General features: G+C 44.6%; 1 protein-coding gene across 1 annotated transcript; it reads left to right on the plus strand.

Annotated features, from left to right (window-relative positions):
- The first annotated feature begins 1,594 nt into the window (after positions 1-1,594).
- On the plus strand, positions 1,595-27,762 carry lmf2a (lipase maturation factor 2a). Its single transcript, XM_084335018.1, has 14 exons — positions 1,595-1,769; positions 4,418-4,674; positions 6,258-6,286; positions 8,301-8,494; positions 10,291-10,469; positions 10,666-10,804; positions 13,792-13,920; positions 15,184-15,289; positions 19,368-19,464; positions 20,750-20,932; positions 21,416-21,584; positions 22,653-22,764; positions 23,540-23,648; positions 24,527-27,762. The coding sequence occupies exons 1-14, from the start codon at positions 1,673-1,675 to the stop codon at positions 25,028-25,030; spliced, it is 2,304 nt and encodes a 767-aa protein (XP_084191144.1). The 5' UTR covers positions 1,595-1,672; the 3' UTR covers positions 25,031-27,762.
- The last annotated feature ends 188 nt before the right edge of the window (positions 27,763-27,950 follow it).

Genomic DNA, 27,950 nt, shown 5'->3' on the forward strand with positions numbered 1-27,950 from the left:
GGTGGGGAGAAAAAATATACATACGGTGGGGAGGAGACTGTCTATTAGGAGGGGGTGGGGGGTTTGGACATTTACGGTGGCCAGTTTCGAATTGCAGCCTCCCGTAGGTGCTCTTCAAGAGCGGTTTTGAATGTGGGTAGGGATTCACATCTTTTTACAGCTGTGGGTAGGGCGTTCCACATTGTTGTGGCATAATTGCAAAATGTGTTTAGTCCCTTGTTTGTGCCAAATCTGGGTTGCACATGATTTGTGGAACTCCCTCTGGTATTGTGGGCGTGGTATTCACTGACCTTTGGGAAGTATTTCGACATGTACATGGGTATCTGTGTGGTGTAGTGTATCTTGTAGACCAGGCCCATTGCAAGTTGTTGTACTCTGTCGTCTACTCTAAGCCATCATAGGTAGTGATAGTGGGCAGGGGTGAGGTGGGTTCTAGGAGTAAGGTCAAGTAGTAGTCTGACCAGTTTGTTTTGTGATGTTTGTAATCTTGTTTTTAGCACTTTTGAGGTGCTTTGGTACCATGAGGTGCAAGCATAGTCGTAGTACCCTTGAATGAGTGCTCCTGCCAGAGTCTTCAGGGTATTCTTGTTTACCAGAGAGGAGATCCGGTACAAGAATCTAGTTCGTTGGTTGACTTTTTTGATTACATTGGATGCCATTTTGTCACAGGAAATATTTGCCTCTAGGATGGAACCCAGGTATAATTTCATCTTTCCTTGTGACAATATTGTCACCCACTGTAACAGAGAAGCCGTCGGTCTTGCTGAGTTTGTTATTTTGATCCGAAGAGAATGGACTCTGTTTTACCCAGGTGTAACAGTATATATAGAACTGTTGTACATGATGTCATACAGAGTTATATGGGTAGACTATCATATGAGATGGGTAGTTATGATTATTATAATTACAGTGTAGGGCAGTTGTAGTCAGTGAAAGCAGTAGGTAGGTATGAATTGACCTATAAAGATGTAGGCCAAGACATGAAAATACATGCAGACTTATTTTAATTACGGTATACATTCCTTCTCTCCAGTTCCCCTCCCTCCCTCTTGTAACTAGTTGATGTTTGATGTGATACATTTGTTGAATGAGTAACATTCTTTTGTCATTCGTTGTCTAACGACGAGATATGTATTTTTTGCCCATAAGGAGTCACTTGTTGCTCGTCATCTGCTTGGACATCTGCCAGCTTATACTAGATCAGATCTGTGATTCTTTGTCCAAAACCAGTGACCTAAAAAATAAAAATAGGTCCAAAAGGTGTTGTATTCGGGGAGAGAGTTGATAACAAATATAGATGGAGGGTGTAGTGTGCAAGATTATGAAAGTTTCCATAACAATTATTTTACAGCCTGCAGCCTCTTCTGCTTCATGTGTTTTGGATAGACTACAGATGGAAAATATAGCTTCTGCTAAATCTGGTGCAAACATATTTTCATGTAACATTTGATTAATGTAAATGCACATTGTCTATAAATAAAGAAAAAAAATGCTTGCAGCCATGGCATGAGTACGTGGTGTCCCCCCCCTCCTCCGGCCATGAAAAGCTACTTCCCGTCCTGCACACACACACACACACACACACAGAGACACACACACAGCAGGTCCTGAAGGAGTCTCTACATTTTAACACCAGTACTGCTGTCTCTCTGGGCACCAGGACGCAGCAGACATGATGGGACAGATCACTATTCCGCGGCGCATGTTCCTCTGGTGTGTGGCCGCCATCTACATGTTCGCGTTTGTCTCCCTGTACATGCAGATCCCAGGTGAGAGAGAGAGAGAGAGAGACATGTCCTGTTGTTAGCCTCTGTTAGCTTCTGTTAGCATGTAGCACTGTGTCTGCCTGCCTGGCGGCGCCTGTCTCTTGTGTTTGTTCGTCTTCTGCAGGAAGAACACTCCCAGACTGAAACTTTCTGCAAAGTCCTCTGTTTAGTCGTTATATTGTTTCTGCAAAGTCCTCTGCAGCCAGTCGTTATATTGTTTACTTTATGCAAACCGGAGACATATTGATATAGGACACCTGAGCAGCCCCGCCTAGGCTGCAGTGCTGTGCGGGTAGTAAGATAAGAGAGATTGATGGATTGATTGATTGATTGATTGATTGAAAATTGTATTAACAGATTGCAGAATGGGTACAATACAGTACAGCTCAAAACAAACAATTGTTAAGGGGATGCAGAGAAAGACGTTCGTGTTGTTTACATCAGGGTCCCCCATTTTAAATTCACCATAAGATCCTTATAATGTTGTCGCTTCACGCATAGAATTAACTTTTCTGTTTCAAAATCCTGCATGATGACGTCATACATAATATAGTTCATACTGTATTACCAAAAGACAGCATAATATTAGACACCTGTGGCAGACTTTGCATTACATTCGACCATTCTGGTGCTGTCTGGCTTATACTTAGCCGCCCACATACCAAGACGTCCTGTAGGCTGCACAACGTTTTAGTAGTCTAATGTTTTTAATGTCTAACAAGGAAGGAATGTCCTAACCCAACCCCCTCCAATGTACAGTAAATGTCCTAACCCAATAATACACGATGACGAGACCTTCTTCTTGGGAGCAAGTAAGGTTTCGTCGATAATCCAATGTACAGTTACCCCACCCACCCAACCACCTCCAATGTACAGTTCCCCCACCCAGCCTTAAAACCACCCACCCAACCACCTCCAATGTACAGTTCCCCCCCCCCACCCAACCACATCCAATGTACAGTCCCCCCCCCCCCACCCAACCACCTCCAATGTACAGTTCCCCCTCCCACCCCACCCCATCTACCCAACCCCCCCCATCCACCCCACCTACCAAACCTCTTCCAATGTACAGTTTCTTCGTCAAATGTATACTCTCTTTTTTAGACTATTTTTGTATCATCACAAACAGTACTGTATTTGTAAATCTGGTATGTCATAAATGTATAGATGTAGCAGTACTGTCTATCTGTATGTCATGTATGTCATATATGTTACGATGAATTGAAAATGGGGGACCCTGATGTAAACAAGACGAAAGTCTTTCTCTGGTCTGCATCCCCTTAACAATTGTATGTATTGAGCTGTACTGTACTGTACCCATTCTGCAATCTGTTAATAAAGTTTTCAATCAATCAATCAATCAATCAAGTTTAGGCATTCTTTCAGAGTTGGTTAAGGTTAGAGTTTGTCGCAGAGCATGGCAATAGAATGCCTGTCTTTCTTTCGCCGGAGCAGCAGCCTATTTCCGCTCTGCCGCTCTGCTGCGCGCCGCGATAAGCCGCGGTCACATGGGCGTTGTGGCCAATCAGAGAAACGCGGAAGCACTCTTGGGCCGCCTTTTAATATAGACGCGACCAGGACCCACCCCACCGGCTTTCCACCCGCTGACACTGCCAATTGTGTCAGTATGGACGACCGACCAAGCCGGGGGCACCGCTGGCAGTTGGATTCGATCCCACTGTCTCTGCGGTGGTAGACGGACGCTTAGTCCGCTGCGCTACCCGGCCACTCCCAAATCAAAGTTCTTATGGGCTACGATCACAGGACTATTTTGTTACATTTTTATTCTGATCTTGGAAAGAAGGCTTTTGGGGTTTCCGCTCCGTCTGCATGGAATAGCCTGCAAGACGAGCTTAAACTACCAGGATACATTAACTCTAAATGAATTCAAACATATGATGAAGACCATGGAATCTGAGACCATAGGAAACTGTACATGTTTTAATTTAGTGTATTTTCTTTCCTTGAAACTGTGTCTAAAACCATGAGCTCACTTGTCTGAATGTTTTAATGTTTGTTTGTCTGACACACACTGTACACGCTCACACATTAGCAGCCACTTTAACATGAGCAGGCACACACTCATGCTGCACACGCCCACACTTATGGCCACTAAGGAAAGGTCACTTTAAAAATAGTATAGTATAACCTGAGATTGTATAAAATAGCAATGTACAGAAAGACCCAGTGCCTCATCCGTAGCTAACAGTGTATTGCACTACCACAGGACCTAGCATGTCCTTCATGCTCTGTAAATAACTATGTACAAATACCGATATGCCCTACTATGTTGTTTATTGCACAATATTGTTTTATTGGATTCTATTATATGTTGTTACTACTGTATTGCACATCGTTGTGGGCAAGACCACCCGCATTTCATTGTATACTTGTATGCCGTGACAAATAAAACTCTTGACTTGACTTGACTTGACTTGACTTGAAACTAATGTGTTTTTGCTGTCCTCCTTGGCCAGGTCACTTGTAAAAGAGATTTTTTTATTTAGTTGGGTCAATGTGAGGAACAAAATTGTAAAGCGCTTTTGGATAAAAACGGATATATAAATGCACCATTTACCATTTCTTGTACCCGCTATCATACAGAGTTTGTAGAGACGACATGGTTTGCCTTCTGTTCTGTCCAAACCCAGGTCTCTATGGTAACGATGGTCTGTTGCCGGCGAAGTGGCAGCTCAAGGTCAACAGCAGCAAGCCTCTGTGGGAGCACCTCCTCTCCTCCCCGAGCCTGCTGTGGCTCGGCCCCTCGCTGGGGCTGGACACCCACGGTGCAATGGAGCTGCTCTGCCTGCTGGGGGCGGCGCTGAGCCTGGCCGCCACCCTGGTGGAGGCTCTCCGGGACAGCGCGGTCTTCTTCTGCCTCTGGGCGCTCTATATGTCCATGTACCAGGTGAGTCGGCAGTTGTACGGGACGCGCACAGTGCGTTACATAAGTTACGTTACACAGTGCGTTGCATAAGTTACGTTACACAGTGCGTTACATAAGTTACGTTACACAGTGCGTTACATAAGTTACATTACACAGTGTGTTACATAAGTTACGCTACAGTGTGTTACATAAGTTACGTTACACAGTGTGTTACATAAGTTACGTTACACAGTGCGTTACATAAGTTACGTTACACAGTGTGTTACATAAGTTACGTTACACAGTGTGTTACATAAGTTACGCTACAGTGTGTTACATAAGTTACGTTACACAGTGTGTTACATAAGTTACGTTACAGTGTGTTACATAAGTTACGTTACACAGTGTGTTACATAAGTTACGTTACACAGTGTGTTACATAAGTTACGTTACACAGTGCGTTACATAAGTTACGCTACACAGTGTGTTACATAAGTTCCGTTACACAGTGTGTTACATAAGTTACGTTACACAGTGTGTTACATAAGTTACGTTACACAGTGCGTTACATAAGTTACGTTACACAGTGCGTTACATAAGGTACGCTACAGTGTGTTACATAAGTTACGTTACACAGTGTGTTACATAAGTTACATTACACAGTGCGTTACATAAGTTACGCTACAGTGTGTTACATAAGTTACGTTACACAGTGTGTTACATAAGTTACATTACACAGTGCGTTACATAAGTTACGCTACAGTGTGTTACATAAGTTACGTTACACAGTGCGCTACGTTACACAGTGCATTACAAAGTTATGTTACACGGCGCGTTACATAAATTACGTTACACAGTGCGTTACGTTACAGTGTGTTACAAAATTACGCTACACAGTGCGTTACATAAGTTATATTACACAGTATGTTACATAAGTTACGTTACACAGTGCGTTACCATTTCAGATTTCTTATTATATCTCTCAGTAATCGTTAGTACTCAGAAAAATAAGACATTTGTCACAGAAATGTAAAAAATCTGTCATTCCGCTAAGGGGGGAAGCTGACATCCAATCAAACGAACGACCAAGTCAAATGATTGGAAAGAGCGAGCTGTCTATCAAACCCTCTAGTGACACGCTTATTGTGCTCATAACAGTTCCACGCGTACACAAAGGCCTGCTGCTAACACATAGCTACCTGCTGCTAACACATAGCTGCCTGCTAACACATTAATCAGCTAGCTACCTGCTAGCTAACGCATAATCTGCCTGCTGCTAACACATAGCTGCCTGCTAGCTAGCTAACACATAGCTGCCTGCTAACACTTGAATTGGCTAACTACCTTCTAGCTAACACATAGCTGCTGCTAACACATAGCTGCCTGCTAGCTAGCTAACACATAGCTGCCTGCTAACACTTGAATCGGCTAACTACCTTCTAGCTAACACATAGCTGCTGCTAACACATAGCTTTGGAGGCATCCTGGTGCGTTCTGATTGGTGAAGGGTGTTGTCGAATTCGCTTTGAAAGTATTTCTAAGTTCTGCCCAAAATCAACAGCCGCGTATTGCTCCTTTTTAAGTATCGTAATCAGCAACTCACATACCTGTACCTGTGTTTTCAGGTGGGCCAGGTCTTTATCTACTTCCAGTGGTGAGTAGTGTTCTATCTACAATATGACAACTCGGAGTGATGTTTACTAATGAATAGGGTTCATGAGCATCGTTTGAATTTGAACGATTCCGATTCTCCATTTCGATTCCTGTTCTAAACGATTCTCCATTCCGATTCTTTGAGGTGCAGGTCAAAACAGGTCCTGTTGAAAAATCCTTTATTTTTTTCATACTATTCACATTGTCAGTTGACTTGGTACGGTACAGTTGAATTTGGTTGCTGTACTGTAACTAGGGTATTCAATTACTTAACTTAATTAGCTAGCTAGCAGGCACCTCATCCACCTCCACTGGCTCCCCATCAAATCCTGCATCACCTACAAAACCCTCCTGCTCACCTACAAATCCCTCCACGCTCTGGCACCTCAGTACCTCACTGACCTCCTCCACCCCTACACTCAGTCACGGTCCCTGCGATCCACGGACACTGGTCAGCTCTCCATCCCCCGAACCAGACTGCGGACCTTCGGGGACAGAGCTTTCAGTGTGGCAGCTCCCACCCTCTGGAACTCCCTCCCTGCAGAACTCTGCAACGCCCCAACTCTGGACTCATTCAAAAAACTGCTCAAAACCCACCTCTTCAACTTGGCCTTTAACCCCTAATTTCTCACTTTTTATGTTGTGTCTGTCCACTATGTTTGTTACTTTTGTTATTTCCCCCCCTATGTAAAGCGACCTTGGGTCTTTTGAAAGGTGCTATATAAAATGAAGCTGTTATTATTATTAATAACTAACTGTAAAACTGAAAAGGCACATAATAGTACATGAAACTATTTTTTTTTATCCACTTTTTCTCCCATTTTCTATATTTTCTCCCATCCCAATTTTCGTATCATCCAATTCAACCCTCCCCTGTCACGAACGCTGTTTCTTGCCTCCCACAAGCCGGCTGCAATGTGGACTAAGTCATACATAGCACAAGTCCCCTCCGGTACTTGAGGTAACAGCAGTCGCATCTTTTCACCTGCGCAGCTCGATCTCTCAGTGGCGAGGAGTAACGCGTGGGAGGCTCACGCTGCCCCCGACACTTCCTGATTCTACTGCGCAGGCGCACCAACCGACCTGTAGGAGTCGCTGTCCACAACGCCCGATCCCCACCCATCAGTTTCCCACCCCCTAATACGGCCAATGTGTATTAGTATGAACGACCAGCTAAACTGAAAGCAATGTGGAGCGCTGGGCTTGAACAGGCGAGCCCAGCGTCTCCGCATTCGTGGCGAGCGCCTTGCCCACTACGCCACGTAGCCGCCCTAACTGCAGCCCATATGGGTGTTGAGATATGACACTAAACAAAGTCATGTGACAAATTAATTAAAAAAGATTTCTTTTATCTTTAAAAAAAGAAAAATTTGGTTCTGGAATCTTCTTAACGGTTCCGGAACCGGAAGTTGGGAAGTTAGGGTTCTCAGTGCCCAACCCTACTAATGAACAGACTATAAATAGTGTCTGAATGAAGGAGGGGTTTGTCAGTTAGCTGATAGGTTTATGTCATCTTCAGTCGAGGGTTTGTCATCATGGCAACAAGTTTGCTGCCATGGCAACTTCAGTGTCAACAACGTAAACAAAATGGTTCTTTCTTTCCCTCCCTCTCTGCCCCCCCTCCCACACACACACACACACCACCCTCCTCAATGTGGAATGCACCCACCCACCCCCTCCTAATGTACAGTCTCCTCCCCATCATATGTATATAATCTCTGTTAGGATCTATGGGAAACAGTACTGTATATTTGCATATCGTATATGTCACAAATGTAACCGCACTATATACCTGTATGTCCCTATGCCATAAATGTCACTATGAATTGAAAATGGGGGACCCTGATGTAAACAAGACGAAAGTCTTTCTCTGGTCTGCATCCCCTTAACAATTGTGTGTATTGAGCCGTACTGTATTGTACCCATTCTGCAATCTGTTAAATAAAGTTTTCATTCATTCATTCATTCATTCATTCATTCATTCATTCATTCATTCATTCATTCATGCTCTACAGGGACAGTCTGCTCCTAGAAATAGGCTTCCTGTGTGTCCTCATTGCCCCCCTGACGTTAGTACGGGGGTCACGAGGGGTCCGAGAACACGACCGCGTGACCTTCTGGCTGCTCCGCTGGCTCCTCTTCAGACTGATGTTCGCCTCTGGGGTCGTCAAACTCACCTCCCGCTGTCCCACCTGGTGGGGCCTTACAGGTAAATATGTCTCCTCTAGGGTTGGGTACCTTTCACGTTTGAACCGGTACCTGTGAATTGATACCTTTGGTACCTTTTTTCAGTACTTTAGTCTCAAAAAATGTAATCTACCTACCTCAGTTGTAAGAAAAGGAAAATCCAAACTTAAAATTATTTATTATCATTATTATTTATTTAGAACAATTTGTTAATATATATACTGTATATAATATTGCAGCAAGCGTTGTCTGCATCTAGCTTTGTAAAGTGTAACAAAACTTGCGACCGTTTTTGGCTTGCCATTGCCATTGCTTTGTTGTTGAATCAAGTCAAATCCTAGCTAAGCGTGTATTGTGCGTGTGAACGTGCGGCACACTTCATAGGTTTCGTTTCGCGGACAAAAAAATTATAATTTTAAATGTGGCACCGGCGGATCTCTGTAGTACCGACGTGATTCGGTCGGTACCCTCAATTCGGTACGGTTTGGTACCTATCCCTAGCTGTCACGGTAACCGCATCACCGCAATACCGCGGTGTGTCAAGGCACCCGCGGATGGATAACAAACAACCACGTCAACTGTGGTTGTTTAAAAAAGAAAAATCCCATATGGGGCCGTCATCATTTTTAAACCTGGTTCATTTAATGACGAAATTGCCTCGTGCGTCCAGTTTCCATACAGTTTACAACTCACCGATGTAATCAGGATTTATTTTCATAACCCGGACGTGTCTATGCTTTAAGCAAGTGGCTTGTCCTTCCGCGTTCCTGTTTTGTGCTCTGATTGGCCACGCACGTTTCTGGTCATGTGACATGTTTGCCCAATAGCGTGACGAGCTGTGTCTTTGCCCATTTCCGCGTCGAACAGCCTGCAAACTACCTGGCGTTCTATTGCCATGCTCTAAGACAAACTCTAACCTTAACCAACTTCGAAAGAGTGCCTAAGCTTAACCGTCCAAAAACTTGCCGTCCCACGATTGCCGCACATGACCAGAAACGTGCGTGGCCAATCGGAGCGCAAAACGGGAACGCGGAAGGACAAGCCACTTGCTTAAAGTATAGAAGCGTCCCGGACTCGAGCCCCCAATGTTATCTTTTCCTGTATTAATCTGAACCGTAGTGGAGTACAGGGGAGCGTTCTCCTAACTCTCCAGGGCCGAAGTGCCGGTCATGTAACGTGCTTGTTATAACTAGTCGGACTTCGGGGTAATTCCCTCCTGTAAGGTAGTGACCAGGAAACAGTTCTCTTTCAGAATGTTGAGGGACAAATGGATAGATTATCAAACATGTTTGAAATAGTTTCGGGACTCCTATGACATTAGAACTTTTTACTTAATAAAAAAAATGAAAAAGATTCTAATAATAATAATAAAAAAAAAAAAGTGTGGTACCACCACATCCCGCGGTGATGAGCCACACGCAAAACCGCGGTGAGAAAATGTCATACCTACCTACCTGGTGGGGCCTTACAGGTGAACATGTCTCAGTCTCTCTCCACCTCTTGCTTCACTCAGAGAAGTGACTTAGATCTGCTGTTTGATGGACACTTTCATCCAATGTCATGAGTGGATACATGTTGTTTATGTAAGATTGCAAGCAAATTGTGTGTCTCTGTCTCCACTGTAATAGGTAACCAGTCAGTATGACTATACATCATCATTGCATCGTGCATGTGTCATTTGATTTGCGCCTCTAAATAGAGCCTTTAACATGTGTATGTGTGTTCCAGCTCTGACATATCACTACGACACCTAGTGCCTCCCCACCCCTCTGAATAGAGCCTTTAACGTGTGTGTGTCTGTGTGCGTGTGTGTTCCAGCCCTGACGTATCACTACGAGACCCAGTGCCTCCCCACCGCTCTGGCCTGGTACGCCCAGCAGCTGCCCGTCTGGTGGCACAAGCTGAGCGTGGTGGCGACCTTCGCCATTGAGATCGCTGTTCCCTTCCTCTTCTTCTGCCCTCTGCGACGCCTCCGGATAGGAGCCTTCTACTGGCAGGTTGGCAACATGGAACCGCTATGTCTATGGATGCCGATGTCTTTGTTGTACTGTACTTATTCCGTATGATGACAAAACATTTTAATCTAATCTAATAAATTACATTAACTTTGTAGTAACCATCCCCTTTCACACAATTGCCCTCCGCTTGTGTGCATCTCTCTAGGTGTTAATGTCTCCCTCCTGTGGTACGTAGGTGCTACTGCAGGTGCTGATCCTCCTGTCTGGCAACTACAATTTCTTCAACCTGATGACCATTGTCCTCTGTCTGTCTCTACTGGATGACCAGCATGTCAACTTCTGGCTACGCAAGGCTCCGAAAACCAGTGATAAGGGTCAGTGAATACACTCTTACAGACAGACTTACCAAGGGACTGACTGACTTAATTTCTCAAGACCTGATATAACATTAACTTTCAGCCTCCTGGCCTAGAGGTCAGGAGGGTGTCCTAGAGGTCAAGAGGGTGTCCTAGAGGTCAAGAGGGTGTCCTAGAGGGCAAGAGGATGGCCTAGAGGTCAAGAGGATGGCATAAATGGTAAATAGACTGCATCTATATAGTGCTTTTATCCAAAGCTCTTTGCAACTTATGCCTCACATTATGTCTCTACTCCTGTACGTCACAGCCTGCTAAACACCTCTGTCTCTACGCCTGTACATCACAGCCTGCTAAACACCTCTGTCTCTACGCCTGTACATCACAGCCTGCTAAACACCTCTGTCTCTACTCCTGTACATCACAGCCTGCTAAACACCTCTGTCTCTACGCCTGTACGTCACAGCCTGCTAAACACCTCTGTCTCTACTCCTGTACGTCACAGCCTGCTAAACACCTCTGTCTCTACTCCTGTACGTCACAGCCTGCTAGACACCTCTGTCTCTACGCCTGTACATCACAGCCTGCTAGACACCTCTGTCTCTACTCCTGTACGTCACAGCCTGCTAAACACCTCTGTCTCTACTCCTGTACGTCACAGCCTGCTAAACACCTCTGTCTCTACTCCTGTACGTCACAGCCTGCTAAACACCTCTGTCTCTACGCCTGTACGTCACAGCCTGCTAAACACCTCTGTCTCTACTCCTGTATGTCACAGCCTGCTAAACACCTGTCTGTCTCTACTCCTGTACGTCACAGCCTGCTAAACACCTGTCTGTCTCTACTCCTGTACATCTCCCATTTTCTATATTTTTCTCCCATCCCAATTTCGTATCATCCAATTCAACCCTCCCCTGTCACGGACGCCGTTTCTTGCCTCCCACAAGCCGGCTGCAATGTGGACTAAGTCATACATAGCACAAGTCCCCTCCGGTACTTGAGGTAACAGCAGTCGCATCTTTTCACCTGCGCAGCTCGATCTCTCAGTGGCGAGGAGTAACGCGTGGGAGGCTCACGCTGCCCCCGACACTTCCTGATTCTACTGCGCAGGCGCACCAACCGACCTGTAGGAGTCGCTGTCCACAACGCCCGATCCCCACCCATCAGTTTCCCACCCCCTAATACGGCCAATGTGTATTAGTACGGACGACCAGCTAAACTGAAAGCAAATGTGGAGCGCTGGGCTCGAACTGACGAGCCCAGCGTCTCCAGCATTTCGTGGTGAGCGCCTTGCCCACTACGCCACGTAGCCGCCCCTGTCTGTCTCTACTCCTGTACATCACAGCCTGCTAAACACCTCTGTCTCTACTCCTGTACATCACAGCCTGCTAAACACCTGTCTGTCTCTACTCCTGTACGTCACAGCCTGCTAAACACCTCTGTCTCTACTCCTGTACGTCACAGCCTGCTAAACACCTCTGTCTCTACACCTGTACATCACAGCCTGCTAAACACCTCTGTCTCTACGCCTGTACATCACAGCCTGCTAAACACCTGTCTGTCTCTACTCCTGTACGTCACAGCCTGCTAAACACCTGTCTGTCTCTACTCCTGTACGTCACAGCCTGCTAAACACCTGTCTGTCTCTACTCCTGTACGTCACAGCCTGCTAAACACCTGTCTGTCTCTACGCCTGTACATCACAGCCTGCTAAACACCTCTGTCTGTCTATACGCCTGTACATCACAGCCTGCTAAACACCTCTGTCTGTCTATACACCTGTACATCACAGCCTGCTAAACACCCCTGTCTGTCTATACGCCTGTACGACAACATTAGTTTGAATTTGAAAGGAAATGCAGCTATAACGTTGAATTGGGTAAATACAGAGTATCACTAATAACCAAAAGATTCAGCTTTTCTGAACATTTATTAGTTATCCAGTGATGGTAGTTATCAGAAAATGATATTAGTTAGCTATAATATTATTTATTGGATATACCAGACCTGGAAAATGACTTTGATTGGCAAGGAGCCTGGGCAAATGTCCGACTTACATCAAGGAACCCGGATCATCAACAAATCAATCTTAACTATATTCACAGGACATACTTGACTCCTATAAGACTGTGCCGAATGGGGCTTAAACAAGATTCCAAATGCACCCAATGTGCAAATGGGGACGAAGGGACATTTATGCACATGTATTGGGACTGCTCACCAGTTAAGGCATTCTGGAAAGATGTGACCCAACAAATATCAAAACTCGTATCTTGGAATATACATGTACACCCCTCGGTATTATTATTGAATGATGTTTTTGAGTTTGCAGTGAATCCACAGCTAAAGAGATTGGTTTTATCGGGTATCACAGTAGCCAAAAAGCTGATCGCATCACGCTGGTTTCAACCGGAAAAAATGTGCCGTAAAGTTTGGTTTCTTACATATCTCGATGTAATTTACCATGAAATATCTACAGCAAGAATTCTGGGTCTCAATGAATCCAAAATGTCAATGTGGTTAGAAGTGGTGGAGAGAATAAAAGCGAGCTTATAATGGTAGTGTCTGGTTAGGTGCGAGGGATAGTGGAGGTACTTCTCAAGGTGGGGTCCGGGAGGGGGGGGGTTCGAGCTGAGCATATGTGTGTAGGTTTTTTTAGATAACAGGTATTAGGGGTATATCTTATATAAGACAACTAACTAAAATGTGATCTCATTGGATGTGCCCTGACAATTAATGCTTGTATATCTTATCGTGCGTTGTCATGTTTGTTTATATGTTTGTTTAAAAAATAATAAAAAAAAAAAAAAATACAAAATATTATTTATTCAATATATTAAGGGAAAATAACATGAGTAAAGGAATCACCGGTTGGTTTACTTCCTGTTTGGGGCCAGAGATGTTTGACGGGAAAAGGCAGTGGAACATCGTCCAACTCTCTGCGTAGGATAATTCATTCATAGATACTAAGATGTGAGCAATCCTCTTCCTGCCTCTGCTCCAATCAGGTTCCAAGCTGTGGGTGTCGCTGTGTTACCTGGTGGAGCTGTCCGTCTGGTCTCTCATAATTGTCGGAACGGTTTTGTGCTTCGACCTGCAGCTGGACTGGGAGAAGTGGAGCATCTCCTCTAGGACAGGTGTGTGCGATGAACACTGAGCATGTGTGTGTGTGATAGGGGTGTAAAGGTACACGTATCTGTACCGAACCGAACCGTTTCAGTGTGTACTGTACTGTACCGAACGGCTGTGTAGTGTACCGAACAACTACAACGGTATGTTGTTAACCACTAACGGCCGCCCACCGGGGGCTGTTTTTTTTCACAATCTAATATAATTATTATTATTTTTTCATTTTCTTAGAAGTCGATTATTAATTTCAATATAGAATATTCGTTGACAGCCCTAGATTCTGTAAAAAATAAAACATTTGGCACCATATAGTGAAATGACATCATGACCCATCACACTGTAATCTGCACTGGGAAATGGTCAAATGTCGTTTGAAAAGAGAGATATTTTTACCCGATCTCCTCTAGTGTGAGATCTATCTGCCAGTTTTAGTGTGAGCTCTATCTGCCAGTTTTAGTGTGAGATCTATCGGCCAGCTCTAGTGTGAGCTCTATCTGCCAGTTTTAGTGTGAGCTCTATCTGCCAGTTTTAGTGTGAGATCTATCGGCCAGCTCTAGTGTGAGCTCTATCTGCCAGTTTTAGTGTGAGCTCTATCGGCCAGCTCTAGAGTGAGATCTATCGCCCAGCTCTAGTGTGAGATCTATCGCCCAGCTCTAGTGTGAGATCTATCGCCCAGCTCTAGTGTGAGATCTATCGCCCAGCTCTAGTGTGAGCTCTATCGCCCAGCTCTAGTGTGAGCTCTATCGCCCAGCTCTAGTGTGAGCTCTATCGCCCAGCTCTAGTCTGAGCTCTATCGGCCAGCTTTAGTCTGAGCTCTATCGGCCAGCTCTAGAGTGAGATCTATCGCCCAGCTCTAGAGTGAGATAATAATAATAATAACTTTATTTGTATAGCACTTTTCATACAGAAATTGCAGTTCAAAGTGCTTCACAACAGTAAAGAATACAGACATAAGCGAGCATAAAAAATTTAATACAAAAAGATAGAGAGGTAGCAAGGTAAGTAAATCAGTTTTTCAGTAATACAAAATAATAAAATAGAATAGATTAGAGAGTAAAAAAAGTGCGGTTTGATTCAGTTTAAAATAAAGTAAAGTGTGATAAAATGGTTAAATAAAAAAATATATAACAACAGAGCAGTGTATCGCTCTTAGTACTTTGAGTTTCTATCTTATCGGCTAGCTCTAGAGTGAGATCTAGCGGCCAGCTCTAGAGTGAGATCTAGCGGCCAGCTCTAGAGTGCGGGTGTGAGCTCTGTTTCTGTGTTGGCAGCGTTCACGTACCACCAGTTTAACCAGTTCCTGAGGACCGTCACCATCCCCTGCGTCTGGCTGGGCCTCCTGTCTCTCAGCTGGGAGGTGGTCACTGCCATGTTCAGGTATGGTTCCCCTTCAACCCTTCAACTAAATGCATTACATACAAAAATGGCTAAATGTAATCCAATAGACCTTTCCGCCCTGTCAATCACGCAGAGAATAATAACCAATAAGATTGCCTGATTTCTTAAGACCACGTCGCTTGAAATAGAGCCGCCATGATGTCCCACAGACGGCCAGTCCTGCGTTGTTGAAAATGGTTCTTAGATGCGCATGGGGAACTTGCAATAATGACCAGAGATATCCAGAAAGATTACAGGGAGCGTGTTTTGGTTCTACAACTTCCCAATCCATCATCGAAAACGTCGGGAAAAAAAAGGTTTCGCGCGACGTGTAAAAAATTGGGTGATATTGCGTGAGCTCCCACGTGCGCGCCCGTGCGTGGATCGACGCAAGATTTCTCCCGGGGGTAGATCTCGGCGGGGGGCACGACTTCCCAATGCACTTCCATCAGCGAAAAGGTAGAGGCGCGACAAATCTTGCTGATTTTGCGTGAGCTCCCACGCACGTCCCCGTATTCCGATCTGCACAATAATATTCACCGGGTAGATTTCGTTGTGGGACACAAGTTCCCAATGCATTGTCCTGTGGGTTTATGCCCCCCGCGGCGATATTAATTGAGGGGCGGATTTGCGGTCAAATGAATGTGGAGTTTGTAAGGCGTTTGTGTCTTCTGTATAGATCGCCAACACTTAGCATCAACTCATGGATATATCCTTGTGTAAAATAGTTCAGGCCTTTCTGTAGAACTCTCTTATAAAGTAGCGGCATTTGGCAAATAACATACAGCGATATTGACAGGAATCCTTGAGAGAGAATCATCAGCCGGTATGGGTTGTTCAGTTGACATTTCGTTGTTTCAGTGGAGCGTGTGAGAAAGCTTGGGGGATCATAGCAACAGTAACAAGGGGGGTGGGCGGGAATTGCCGTTTGATAAGGAAAGGTCTATTATTGTATAAGGGGCGACAGTCGCTTGGAAGTAGGGCTGAGCCCAAACGTTCGAACATTCGGACCTTCATTTGTTACGTTGGCATTCGAATTCTAAATCAACATTCGATATAAAAAAAAATTATTAAATTTTTTATTATAATTTTTTTTTTTATGTGTCTATTCATTCTGTTTAAACCAATGGGGGTTTTCTTCACAGTTGCAGATAAAGATTAGGCTACACTAATATTATTATAGTAGTAAAAAAAACGGAATGAGTTATATTCATTAACACTTTGGACACCAACAACGAGTATACTCGTTATTGCCAGCCATGCGTTGTGCGCCAACAACGAGGGAACTCGTTTTTGGGATCAATATTGAATTTTTTCGCCATGGCATTCATATTTCATCCAGCCTCCCTCCGGGACGCAGCTGGACCCTGTCTGATATTGCAACGCCTCAATACCGCCGCCTGGTGGATTTTGGGCGAGTTACACTCCACGCCAAACCGGAAGTGGTGCTCGGTGCATCAGGGAAATTCCTCTGCCAGAGATATATTGTAACGTGGGTCTAGATACACAATCGAGTGCATTGGGATCGCTTTCTAAACGCAATAATCAATATGATTTCGGTGTTTATTGCGTCATACAAACCGGAAATGGATCTAGCAGATCGACGTCAAATAATTGGAATATTTTTTCGAACGGTAAGAAGAATCTAACGATATTTTCAGCCCAATTGTCAATTATTTTTTTGCAATCAGTCTGATCAACGTATCAACCCATACTAAATAAAGCCGTCACTGACGATCAAGGAATTATAAACAACCCCCCCCCCTTTCCTTCATGCATGATGAAGCATAATGTATACCAATCATATACATTTGAATTTTTTAATATAGCGTGTATAGGAAAGAAACGCCAATCAATAATCTATCTTATTACATGGCGTTTTAAAATTCGCCAAAATGCTTGATTGTGATTGGTCAATAGCGCTCCGTTGCCCCTAGCAGCGGTCAATTATTTCTCGATAATTCACCGCTGCTAGGGGCAACGCGCAATAATGACCGCTGTTAGGGGCAACGGAGCGCTATTGACCAATCACAATCAAGCATTTTGATCGCAGTCACGAAAGGGGCTAAGCTTTACCATATGCACAGCTGCACTGCATCAGGTGCAATCAAGCCCACATACCTGCCGACGTCAGAGGAGCAACAGAACAACCGCGTCTGCATTTGATCTCGTCTTGTCGATGGTGTAAAATGAATTACGTATATTGTTAGTAAGTTAGCCCTGTAATAAGCAGGATAATGTATAGCTATACTCGGTCATTGTCGCAAAATAATTGACCTTCACTGCGTTTAGAACACCTCTACGCGGCGCCTCTGTGTTCCAGAATGCAGTGTCGTCAATTATTTTGCGACAATGACCTCGTAGCTATACATTATCCCTTACATATGCGTCAGGGCCTATAACTTGCGTTTTAGGAATTACTGCAGAAAACCTTAAAAACACTTATATTCACGACGGTATTAACACAACAATGTATGAATGAAAAAGTATAACGTTCCCACATCCTGAACGATAATCGATGTTGAATGGGCCATAGTAATGTCGATATAGCTATAATATTAAAAAAGTTATAGCCCTGCAAAGAAGACGTGTTAAAGAAAGTTGATTTAATAAAAAATAGACTAATTTAATCAGATTAATCGCTTTATTCAAATTGTGGATTTTGTTTGAGGATATTTATAAAAAAAACAAATAAAAAAAAAACTTTATTTAGATTTTTTTTAATTATTATTAACACTTTAATCGCCATGGGTTAAATTCATAATTTACCATCCCTCGCCAGCTCTATTTGTCTATGGAGAAGTTCCCCTTCTTTGCAGGGCTATAACTTTTTAAATTCTATTGCTACATTGCCATTATTATGGCCCATTCAATGTCCTATATGTATTGTTCAGGGTGTAGCAACGTTAAACTTTTTCATTCACATATTCATACTAAAATATGGTCTAAAGTATAAGTATGTTTTTATCGTTTTCTATCTACGTATGATCTGATGATGACCGGATGGGCGGGGGATCGTTTATAATTCCGTGGGCAGCGTTGGATGATTCATCCAGAGTGGGTCATATGTTCATCATAGCAGTTTATATGGAATACGTTAGAAAATAACGCTCAATCTTACCGTATCTTCCTCGCGCCGTTGGACGATCAGCGTGGAGTAGACCGTTTTCGATTATGGGATGTTGATCCTGATTAACCATTTCCAGGTTGTATAATACTATATACGTCCAAATAACGTTGTTTATTGAGTTAGGGCGAGCGATTGATCATCCAGTGTGTTGAGATGGAGTCCGGCTACCGATCGCGAGTGCCCGGAGCACATATGGATGAGCACTTCCTGTTTGGCGCGCCCCTCCCTCTCTGCCGATCGGCCACCAGATGGCGCTCTCGAACCGTTAGACAGTTGAGTGGAGCTCACCAGTACATCTCAGGGCTCCGGAAAGGAAATATGATTTCGATGACAGATTTTTGAAATATTGACATCAAAGACGAGTTACGGCCTCTTCGGCAGAATGAGCATGGCTAGGAATGACGTCTTAACTCGTCCCCGGCGATCATAGTGTTAAAAACGAAGGTTCGAACTTCCATTCGAAAAAACCCAGACGAAGTTCGAATCCCAAAAACAGGCTTCGGGGACAGCCTTATCGGGAGGTAGATCAGTAATCCGGAGGTTCCCGGTTCGATTCCGGCTCCTCCCGGGCAGCGTGTCAAAGTGTCCTTGAGCAAGACACTTTACCCCTAACTGCTCCTGATGAGCAGGTTGGCACCTTGCATGGTCGCCTCCGCCGTCAGTGTGTGAATGTGAATGTGTGAGTGAACAATGTGAGGAACAAATTGTAAAGCGCTTTGGATAAAAGCTGTTCTATAAATGCATCATTTACCATTAAATAAAATGTAATGTCCTCTAAATATGACCCGAGTTGTGTTTGTCCTCCAGGTCTGTAATGTCCTGTAAATATGACCCGAGTTGTGTTTGTCCTCCAGGTCTGTAATGTCCTGTAAATATGACCCGAGTTGTGTTTGTCCTCCAGGTCTGTAATGTCCTGTAAATATGACCCGAGTTGTGTTTGTCCTCCAGGTCTGCATGTGTCCGTGGTTCCCTGAAGAGGTTCTGGGGAACTCTCCAGTGGACCGTGTTTGCTGCTGCTTCCGTCGGCTTGTTCACTGTTAGTCTGGTGAGTAGTTCTGTTAGCCTGGTGAGTAGTTCTGTTGGCCTGGTGAGTAGTTCTGTTAGCCTGGTGAGTAGTTCTGTTGGCCTGGTGAGTAGTTCTGTTAGCCTGGTGAGTAGTTCACTGTTAGTCTGGTGAGTAGTTCTGTTAGCCTGGTGAGTAGTTCTGTTAGCCTGGTGAGTAGTTCTGTTAGCCTGGTGAGTAGTTCTGTTAGTCTGGTGAGTAGTTCTGTTAGCCTGGTGAGTAGTTCTGTTGGCCTGGTGAGTAGTTCTGTTAGCCTGGTGAGTAGTTCTGTTAGTCTGGTGAGTAGTTATGTTAGTCTGGTGAGTAGTTCTGTTAGCCTGGTGAGTAGTTCTGTTAGCCTGGTGAGTAGTTCTGTTAGCCTGGTGAGTAGTTCTGTTAGCCTGGTGAGTAGTTCTGTTAGCCTGGTGAGTAGTTCTGTTAGCCTGGTGAGTAGTTATGTTGGCCTGGTGAGTAGTTCTGTTAGCCTGGTGAGTAGTTCTGTTAGCCTGGTGAGTAGTTCTGTTAGTCTGGTGAGTAGTTCTGTTAGTCTGGTGAGTAGTTCTGTTAGCCTGGTGAGTAGTTCTGTTAGCCTGGTGAGTAGTTCTGTTAGCCTGGTGAGTAGTTATGTTAGCCTGGTGAGTAGTTCTGTTAGCCTGGTGAGTAGTTCTGTTGGCCTGGTGAGTAGTTCTGTTAGCCTGGTGAGTAGTTCTGTTAGCCTGGTGAGTAGTTCTGTTAGTCTGGTGAGTAGTTCTGTTAGTCTGGTGAGTAGTTCTGTTAGTCTGGTGAGTAGTTCTGTTAGCCTGGTGAGTAGTTCTGTTAGCCTGGTGAGTAGTTCACTGTTAGCCTGGTGAGTAGTTCTGTTAGCCTGGTGAGTAGTTCACTGTTAGCCTGGTGAGTAGTTCTGTTAGCCTGGTGAGTAGTTCTGTTAGTCTGGTGAATAGTTCACTGTTAGCCTGGTGAGTAGTTCTGTTAGTCTGGTGAGTAGTTCTGTTAGCCTGGTGAGTAGTTCTGTTAGCCTGGTGAGTAGTTCTGTTGGCCTGGTGAGTAGTTCTGTTAGCCTGGTGAGTAGTTCTGTTAGCCTGGTGAGTAGTTCACTGTTAGCCTGGTGAGTAGTTCTGTTAGCCTGGTGAGTAGTTCACTGTTAGCCTGTTAGTACGACTCTGTACCTTATTATTATTCACTATAGATTATGACCTCCTGTTCCTCTCGGGTCCTGTTCACCTACCTGGAGTACGACTCTGTACATTATTATTATTCACTATAGATTATGACCTCCTGCTCCCCTCAGGTCCCGTTCACCTACCTGGAGTACGACTCCAACGCCAGTCTGTGGCCCGGTGTGCGCCGGGCCCATGAGGTGGTCGAGCGCTACCAGCTGGTCAACTCCTACGGACTCTTCCGCAGGATGACCGGGGTGGGAGGCCGGCCGGAGGTGGTCATCGAGGGAAGCAACGACAGGGTCGACTGGACGGTGAGAGATCTATTTATTAACCCTTTCGCCGTCGGTCGTGTGATGGTAAAGGGTTAACCTTCTGTCGTGTGGCAGTGAAAGGGTTAACCTTTCTGTGTATCGTCGCAGTGAAAGGGTTAACCGTTTGGTAGTGCGGCAGTGAAAGGGTTAAGCAATGGCTCAAATAATCTGGATGAAATCACTGCTTCATCCGTCTGATTCAGGTGACGCTATCGGCCATTTTGAGCCTCTCTTGGTCCATATGCGTATGCGTGTCTTGACACGAGGGCTTCCCCCATCTGGGCACCGAGAGGATTCTCTCATTGCCACACTACCAAAGGGTAGTAACACTTTCACTGCGACAATAACCTTTTCAGTGTTTTTACTAGGTCACACACACAACATTGCATGTTCAATACTCTGGTCTTTCTGTGCTGTAATTATAAGTGGGATGTTAACGGAATGAATGGTCTCTCTCTTCTCTCTCTCTCTCTCTCCTCCTAGGAGATAGAGTTCATGTATAAACCGGGCAACATGAGCGCGCCTCCTACCATGGTGTCGCCCCACCAGCCCAGGCTGGACTGGCAGATGTGGTTTGCTGCCCTCGGCCCCCAGACCCAGTCCCCCTGGTTCACCAGCCTCCTGTACAGACTGCTGCAGGGCAAGAAGGACGGTCTGTATAAAACCAGCATCAAAATAGAACATTAAATGACACAGTTCTTCACATTGGGATCTAACATCTCAATAGGCCTCTTTGTTTACGGGTTGATACATTTTAAAATAGACGGTAATAAAAGAGCAAAATAGAATAGACAGTAAAATAGTGCAATAAAATAGTTAGTAAAATAGAATAGACGGATTAAATAATGTAATAGTGCAGTTATGAATTACTGTTTAAAACCTGACCTAAAATCCTGCTTGATACCCACACAGTTTAGAACCTGACGGTCTTTCCTCCTGTTTGATACCCACACAGTTTAGAACCTGACAGTCTTTCTTCCTGTTTGATACCCACACAGTTTAGAACCTGACGGTCTTTCTTCCTGTTTGATACCCACACAGTTTAGAACCTGACGGTCTTTCCTCCTGTTTGATACCCACACAATTTAGAACCTGACGGTCTTTCTTCCTGTTTGATACCCACACAGTTTAGAACCTGATGGTCTTTCTTCCTGTTTGATACCCACACAGTTTAAAACCTGACAGTCTTTCTTCCTGGTTGATACCCACACAGTTTAAAACCTGTGATACAATAGAATAGACAGAGTAAAATAATGCAATCAATAAAGACTGCTACTACATATGCACTTTGCTAAGTAATCTACCTTACCTATATTACTACCTACTACTATACTAATATGTCTCTACTACTATGCACTCAACACTGTAACAAGTTCGACACTGTTTGACGAACAAGCAGTCGATACTGTACTTTCCTTCCTGCTGACTTGTTGTACAGTCGATACTGTACTTTCCTTCCTGCTGACTTGTTGTACAGTCGATACTGTACCTTCCTTCCTGCTGACTTGTTGTACAACATAAGTTGCTTTGGATAAAAGCCTTCAGCTAAATGACTAAATGTAAACAAGAGAGAATGAACCTGAGCCTCTGAAAGCTTGTATCCTCTGCAGTGATGGAGCTGATCAATACCTTGTGGTGTATCCTCTGATAGAGCTGATCAGTACCTTGTGTTGTATCCTCTGATAGAGCTGATCAATACCTCGTGTTGTCTCCTCTGCAGTGATAGAGCTGGTCCAGTCAGACGTGACCCAGTACCCCTTCCACCAGGAACCCCCTGCCTACCTCCGAGCTCACCGCTACAAGTACTGGTTCACTGAAGCAAAGGCTGACGGGTCAGTAGTTCTCTCCCTCTCTCTTCTCTCCCATACCACACACAGACAGACACACAGACTGCCCCCCCTCACACACACACACACGCACGCACGCGCGCGCACACAGACAGACAGACTGCCCCCCCCTGACACACATTTTAATACTTTATTTGGTTCCACAAATTATATTACATAAACGGGGAATAAAATATATCGGGGCCAAGCAGCACTGAACACTTAAGGGTACAAATAGCACCTCCTTCTCCACGTGGCTAAGCTGCCAATAGTAGCTGAGACAGAGCAATATTTATTTGGCAATTTGTTTGGCTTTTCTTTTAGACATTGCAGCAATTCTCAGACCGGTCATGGTGCATTTATATACATGGCCAAGACTTCCGAATATAAGTACACTATTACACACTTTACACACACACACACACACACACACACACACACACACACACACAGACAGACTCCCCCCCCCCCCCCCCCCCCCCTCACATACACACACAGACGCCCCCCCCCCCCCCCTCACTCTCACACACACACATACAGACTGCCCCCCCTGACACACACACACACAGGCAGACAGGACTGCCCCCCCCCTCACACACACAGACAGACTGCCCTCACACACACACACACACACACACACACACACACACACACACAGACAGACTGCCCCCCCCTCACACACACAGACAGACCTCACACACAGACAGACAGACAGACAGACAGACAGACAGACAAGACAGACAGAAGGATCTTGACCATGTGACCTGTCTGTGATTGGCAGCTCGTATCCTCAGCGATGGTGGAGGAGAGTCTACATAGAGGAGTTCTATCCCATGGTGCATCTTGGCGACTCCTTCCTAGAGGGCATGTTGACCCAACACGGACTGAAGGTGAGTCCTTCAGTGTACAGGTATAAAGACACTATGGTAGTAAGTCATACTGGCCAGCAGTGTAACTAGTAACAGTAGGTAAGGGATATGTACAGGAAAAATCTGCCGCTGAAGTGCCCTTGAGCAAGGCACTTAACCCCCAACTGCTCCAGTGGAGTTGCTCAGTGGCCAATGGTGTCAGACTGTGGTTGTACTGGGCAGCTCCCAGGTTGAATGGAACTGTGTGAATGTGAAGCAGGGCGTTCCTGAAAAAGAGCATCTGTGCTCAGCTATAAAGGTTAAAGGTTAAACAAACTAAAATATAGATATAGTATTATTGTACATGCTATCCGATATACCGATATTGTACAACTCTTAATTTCCGATACCGATATCAACCGATACCGATATATGCAGGGTCCCCCCCCCCCAAAAAACAGAATAATTTCAGGTAATTAACATTACATATCTCTTGTTGTGGAATTAACACAACATTATGCATACTTTGGACAATAAATAAAAGAAGAATTTGTTCTTACTTGCCTGCCTGGGTAAATAAAGGTTAAATAAATGTAGAAAAGAAAACCGATACCGATCATTTCCAATATTACATTTTAATGCCAATATCGGCCGATATATATATATATATATATATATATATATGCTGTATATACTGTACAGCATTATTGCACATGCTATTATACAGAGTTGTATGGGTTATATGCAGATGTATAAGTTGGTATATAGAAGGATTATATGCAGGTATATTCAGACAGATATATATATATAAGGTAAATATAAATATATAGATGTATACATAGGTGTATACAGCACTATTGTACATGCCATCATCGTGTTCTGCTCAGTATTACTGATTGACGGGATCTCTTGTTTTGTAGGACAAGTCGCCTCCGCGGCGCGCGTCTCCCGCACCGCTCCCCTCGGCTCTGAGGTGGCTGCGGTCCCACACCAGGGGTGTTTCCACCCCACTGCTGATCTGGAGCCTGTTGGTCTGTAGCCTCACCTTCGCTCTCCTCCGCGCGCTGAGGAACAGACACACGGACGCCTCGGGACCACCCGCCGTGAGCAGCGACGACGACGACGAGCGCAAACAGACCGAGCCCGACGACGCCGCGGCCCCGCCCGCACAGGAAGGGGAGGAGGAGGAGGAAGAGGAGGGACAGAGGAAAGAAGAAGAAGAGGAGGAAGAGTTGAAAGAAGACTACAGAGAGGAGGGTGACGACAAGATGGAGGAGGAAGCGGATAAAAAGGACAATGTTGGTGAAGAAGAGGAAGTGGAAGAGCAGGAGGCGGAGGATGAAGAGGGGCAGAGAAGCGAGGATGAAGAGGGGCAGAGAAGCGAGGATGAAGAGGGGCAGAGAAGCGAGGATGATGAAGATTAAAGGGTAATTAAACCCATGGTCATGTTGCTGCCCCCCTACTGGGTTGATATTTGCACCCTGCTGTACACTATGCCCCCACCCCAGTCTTATGACGTCAGAGTACGTCTTGTTACATAATCATGTTTTCAGCCTTTCGCTGATGGTGAACAGCCTCCATCTCCTCTCCTGGCCATCTCTGCGTTGTGTATTTTGTTTTGTATTGTTGAGGCAATCGTTGGGTTTGGAATTCCCACTCCCATTCTCCGACTGGCTAAAACACTATCTCTTCTCCTCCCGTTGCATTGGAAACAAACGTTGAAAGTCCAGGTTGTATCAGGAAAGGATGGTTTTATTTACATAAAACAAAGGTTCTCGTACAGAATGAACTAATTTAAAGTCTTTAAAAGGTTACTAAATTAATAATCTCCTTGGTTGTGCGGCCTATCTCCCTTAGCTCGCTAGAAGCCTATCTCCTAGCTGGCTAGCTCTCTCCTCGTGGTCCGCTATGTTCCCCTCCCCCAGCCCCCGTCAGGAGGGCTGAGGCTCTCTCTCTCTCTCTCTCTCTCTCTCTCTCTCTGTGTGTCTGTCTGCTCCAAAAACACAACCACTTGTTATCTACCCGTCTCATCACCTAGGCAACGGCTGTCTCTCTTCTCTCTTCTCTCTCCTCTCCCTCTACCACTGAGGAATGCCGACCTTCAACAGCTCTGCTAGCTCGCCTGGACTAGGCGACCCGCATCGCTATCTTTCTCTCCTGCGTTGCCATCTATTGTTGTGACTTCGCTATCTCTCACAGGCACAGGCCCTGAGCTCATACAGAAATGGAGTGAAATGTGTCTTGTCTAATACATATTTAGTCTAAAAGACTAAACACCACTTTGCCAGAATTAAAAGGTGTTTACCTACATACTTTCTGTTATATAACCATATGAAAACCAGTCATATCTTTCAGTCTTTATTTCCTAGACAGACTTATCGTGTGTTCAGCAGGTCGCGTGTGTTCAGCAGTCGACTCGGAAAGTCAGAAACTTCCGTGTTTATAACCAGGAACGAACGGCCGACCAAGTAGTAAATTCCAGTGGTAAACTAACCAAGTGGTAAACTCGGGCAGATTTCATGATACCCGAGTTTATGAGACGTCTCACTGACTCTTCACCTTTTGTGGCGCAAACATACTTTATTATGAACATGGAGTGTCATGAGACGTCATCAGAAACATGACGTTGACCTGCTGGGATTCCTAAAAGATCACTCAAAACCACCTGCATCAAGAAAGAAAGCGGTTGAATTATCTGCTGAATCTACTGCCTTGATTCTGATTGGTCCTGACCTTACATCTGAACGCTATCACTTCATATAGATACGATTTGGTCACGTGATACATTTCCGACTTCATGAGTGGACGAGGACCTTTTGAATGCACCGTTTGATCCAAAGACGTCCTCATCAGCCTGAGTGTGGTGAACATATCCACCACTAGGGGCAGCAGAATTACCATGTAATTGTAAAGCTACTCTTTAAAAGCTACAGACAATCCCTGCTATCACCGCCTACCTACCTGTTAAGACTGTTGACCAAATAAGGTAACACTGTCTTGAGCTGCATGTATCCTCTTATCGCCCAATCATTGAAAATGAATTAATTTCTCACTTGAATATCTATTTTTTTTTATATATTCTTACATCATTCGCTGCTGTGATTATTATACAAGTATGTATTCCCGGGGCGCTCCAGTAGCACACCATGTACCGCGCTGCGTCGCGGATCGGCCGACCCGAGTTCGATTCCCGGACCTGCCGTTATTTGCCGAATGTCTTCCCCTGCTCTCTCTCCCGTTTCACCCTTACTGCATCTGTCGGTCATGTCTGACCAGGAAAAGCGATAAACGCTAAAAAAAATTAAAAAGTATGTACTCCCTATTAATACAGACTAACTTGGTCCAAAACCCTCCTGTTGGAGCGGACGATCTCTCTGCTCGACACCCAGGCCTGAGCTTCCTTGTTGTCTCTGATATCTCGCTTTCCATCTGTGTGTTTCTGTCAGTCTGCATAGAAGGCATCATATTCTCAAGCAATGGAACACGAGAGGTAAATAACATCACAGCTTTGGCCACAGATCTGTCACAGTCGTGATGTTATTATAAACACAACCTTGAGCGTTCTACTGCTTTTATGCAACCGTTTTTTATACAGTATCTAATTTCATATTGTGAATAAAACGTTTTATTCTGTGTGTAGAGTATATACGTTGCTAAGCAACTCTTAGCCATGATATTGCGAATAACAAATCTTGCTCTGCTAGTCAGATTGCTTGATCAGAACCAACTGTTGTATAAAGTTCAGAAGGTTTCACAGAGGGTTTACATTATGGAATGTAAAAACAATTTAAATAAAAAGGACTGCTGTTCATTTCAGGGTTTTTCTGTCAATCATGAGAGAATATATTGATTGTGTTATTCAATGAATTTCCATAATGTTCCTTTTCAGTCTTTGTGCGTTCCTCTTTGTGGTGCTACAGTGTGCGTGTTTATTTGTTTTTCTTGTGCTAAAGGGGTTTTCACTTTCGGACGGTCCTTCACTTTGCTGCAAAAATGTGACTTAAACCAAATCTGCACTTTCTTTTCTTCTCCCACTGGTGTCTTTTCTTTCCTCTGGTCAGTATTAAGAAATGAAACACTGTCACACAGATGGATGCATGGTTTATGTTTTTTATCTTCTTTTTGTAACATTAATAATAAAAAATTGATGAATACCTCTTTTGCTTTTACTCGCCGATTTGTAGATGATTAATCGTAGAAGTCAATTCCTCGATCCCAACTACATGAAGACACGTTTATAGAGCAGGTTTCTACAGTAACTACATGACACCTTTATAGTAGGGATGCTCGATATTGGCTTTTTTACTAATACCGATATTGTCCAACTCTTAATATATGCAGGGT

The sequence above is a fragment of the Notolepis coatsorum genome (assembly GCF_963971535.1).
Source record: "Notolepis coatsorum genome assembly, chromosome: 18".
Classification (NCBI taxonomy): Eukaryota; Metazoa; Chordata; class Actinopteri; order Aulopiformes; family Paralepididae; genus Notolepis; species Notolepis coatsorum.